Source organism: Otolemur garnettii, unplaced genomic scaffold, assembly GCF_000181295.1.
Source record: "Otolemur garnettii isolate 467f Iridium unplaced genomic scaffold, OtoGar3 scaffold00024, whole genome shotgun sequence".
Taxonomy (NCBI): domain Eukaryota; kingdom Metazoa; phylum Chordata; class Mammalia; order Primates; family Galagidae; genus Otolemur; species Otolemur garnettii.
The window spans coordinates 11,675,618-11,677,639 of record NW_003852419.1 but is presented as its reverse complement, the minus strand read 5'-3'; the positions used below and the strand labels follow the sequence as shown (position 1 = coordinate 11,677,639).

At 40.4% G+C, this 2,022-nt stretch overlaps 1 protein-coding gene across 1 annotated transcript in view; it reads left to right on the top strand.

Moving 5' to 3' along the window:
- The window catches only part of PSME4 (proteasome activator subunit 4), a 109,035-nt gene that overhangs the window by 75,730 nt on the left and 31,283 nt on the right, over positions 1-2,022 (top strand). The window contains exons 33-34 of the mRNA XM_023512066.1: positions 1,138-1,291; positions 1,800-1,869. Of these exons, the coding sequence (XP_023367834.1) occupies positions 1,138-1,291; positions 1,800-1,869 (224 nt within the window). The remainder of the gene's footprint in view (positions 1-1,137; positions 1,292-1,799; positions 1,870-2,022) is intronic.

The following is a 2,022-nucleotide window of genomic DNA, read 5'->3' as shown; positions in this document are numbered from 1 at the left end:
CCAAGAGTTTGAGGTTGCTGTGAACTGTGACACCACAGCACTCTACCGAGGGCACCATAATAAGACTCTGTCTCAAAAATAAATAAATAAATAAAAATAAATTTAGCAGGCAGTACCTGTGGCTCAATGAGTAGGGCATCGACCCATATAGCCAGGCCTTGTGGCAGGTAGCTGTGGTCCCAGCCACTTGGGAGGCTGAGGCAAGAGAATCGCTAAGACGAAGAACTGGAGGTTGCTGTGAGCTGTGATGCCACAGCACTCTACCAAGGGCGACAAAGTGAGACTCTGTCTCTAAAAAAATAAATGAATTTAGCACAGTATCAATATTAAGGTTAACTTTTTGATTTTGTGGATTACATTTTGGTTATTTAAGAAAATGTCTATAGTTCATACTTATGGTTCAATAAACGGGTGTGTGTTATGAGGGGAAAGTATCAAAGCATACATTGGAAGGTGTTAAAATTCATTGAGCTCTGTAAGTCTGAAATTAATTCAAAGGTGAAAAGTTTTTATTTTTTGCAGTTTTTGGCTGGGGCTGGGTTTGAACCCGCCACCTCCCGCATATGGAGCTAGTGCCCTACTCCTTTGAGCCACAGGCGCTGCCCAAAGCTGAAAAGTTTTAACACATTTTTTTTTAATTTGGGTAAAGGAAGTGAAATTGTATAATACTTGATTCCTCCCCACCCCCAATGACTATCCCAGTTCCATTTAGTGGATAATCACATCTGTTCTCTGGCTTAAATTACTTCCTTAATTGCTTATATACATACATGTGGTCTTGCCTTGAGAGTGTTGTTACATAGAAAAAGTTATACTGGAACTATTGATTGAAAGTTGAGAAAAGTGCGGTGCCTGTGGCTCACTGGGCAGGGTGCCAGCCCCATATACCAAGGGTGGTGGGTTCAAACCCAACCCCAGCCAAACTGCAAATAAAAAATAGCTTGGTGTTGTGGCAGGCGCCTGTAGTCCCAGCTACTCAGGAGGCTGAGAGAAGAGAATCGCCTAAGCCCAGGAGTTGGAGGTTGATTCTACCAAGGGTGATAAAATGAGACTATGTCTCAAAAAAAAAAAGAAAGTTGAGAATAATACTTGGATGAATGTTTTTAAATTCATCAAATGTGATTATCTTTTCCTTAGGTGGACATTCTAAACCCACCCAAATTCTTGCTGGAGATAGGCCTGATAATCATTGGTTACATTATGATAGCAAAAGTATACCAAGAACTAAAAAAGAATGGGAGTCAAGTTGTTTTGTGGAAAAAACTCACTGGGGATACTACAGCTGGCCAAAGTAAGTTGTAACTTACCATGGACCTTATCGTCAAATAGCCTTCTACATACTGTTTTATCATGTCTGGATTTCTGGGTTTCTGGGGGAGGGTTAGAGGCACTGGAAGGTTTCTCCTCTTCCCTCTTCCTCTCTTTCTTTTGCTCCTGCCAATGCTGTGCCTCATTCCTGCCTCTTTCCTTGTACTAAAACCCTTAGCCTTTCTTAAGCCTCTTATGGTATGGCTAAGGAAGTTGTTAATTATCTGCTCTAAATTACATGCCTACCTATTAATGCACATGCCTAAACCAGCCCAGAGAAATACTTAATTTGCCTCTCCTTATTGATGCCAATAATGTTTCATTAAGATGCAGCGATTTGATAGATTTTAAAGGCTCAGGCTATTGCTGATACACTCACCTCCCCAAACGTAGCATTCAGTTAGCGTTCATGAAAAGTGTCTTCTAGTGCTTTCTATCCAGGAAGCTCTATTTTTCTATGCATATTATAAATATAAACTCTTACTATGTAGGAATATGGTTGTTTATGCTGGTGTGGAAGAGCAGCCTAAGCTTGGCAGAAGCAGGGAGGATATGACAGAGGTAAGCATTCCATTTCACCCTGCTTCAAATGCATCTGATTTTTCGCCATTGATTTATCTCAATCTCAATTTAGGTCTTTTTAAAATTCATTTTGTGTATTTCAGTATAGCACTAAGTAAATACTGGTGAACGTGTAATTCTTTCTCCCCCTCC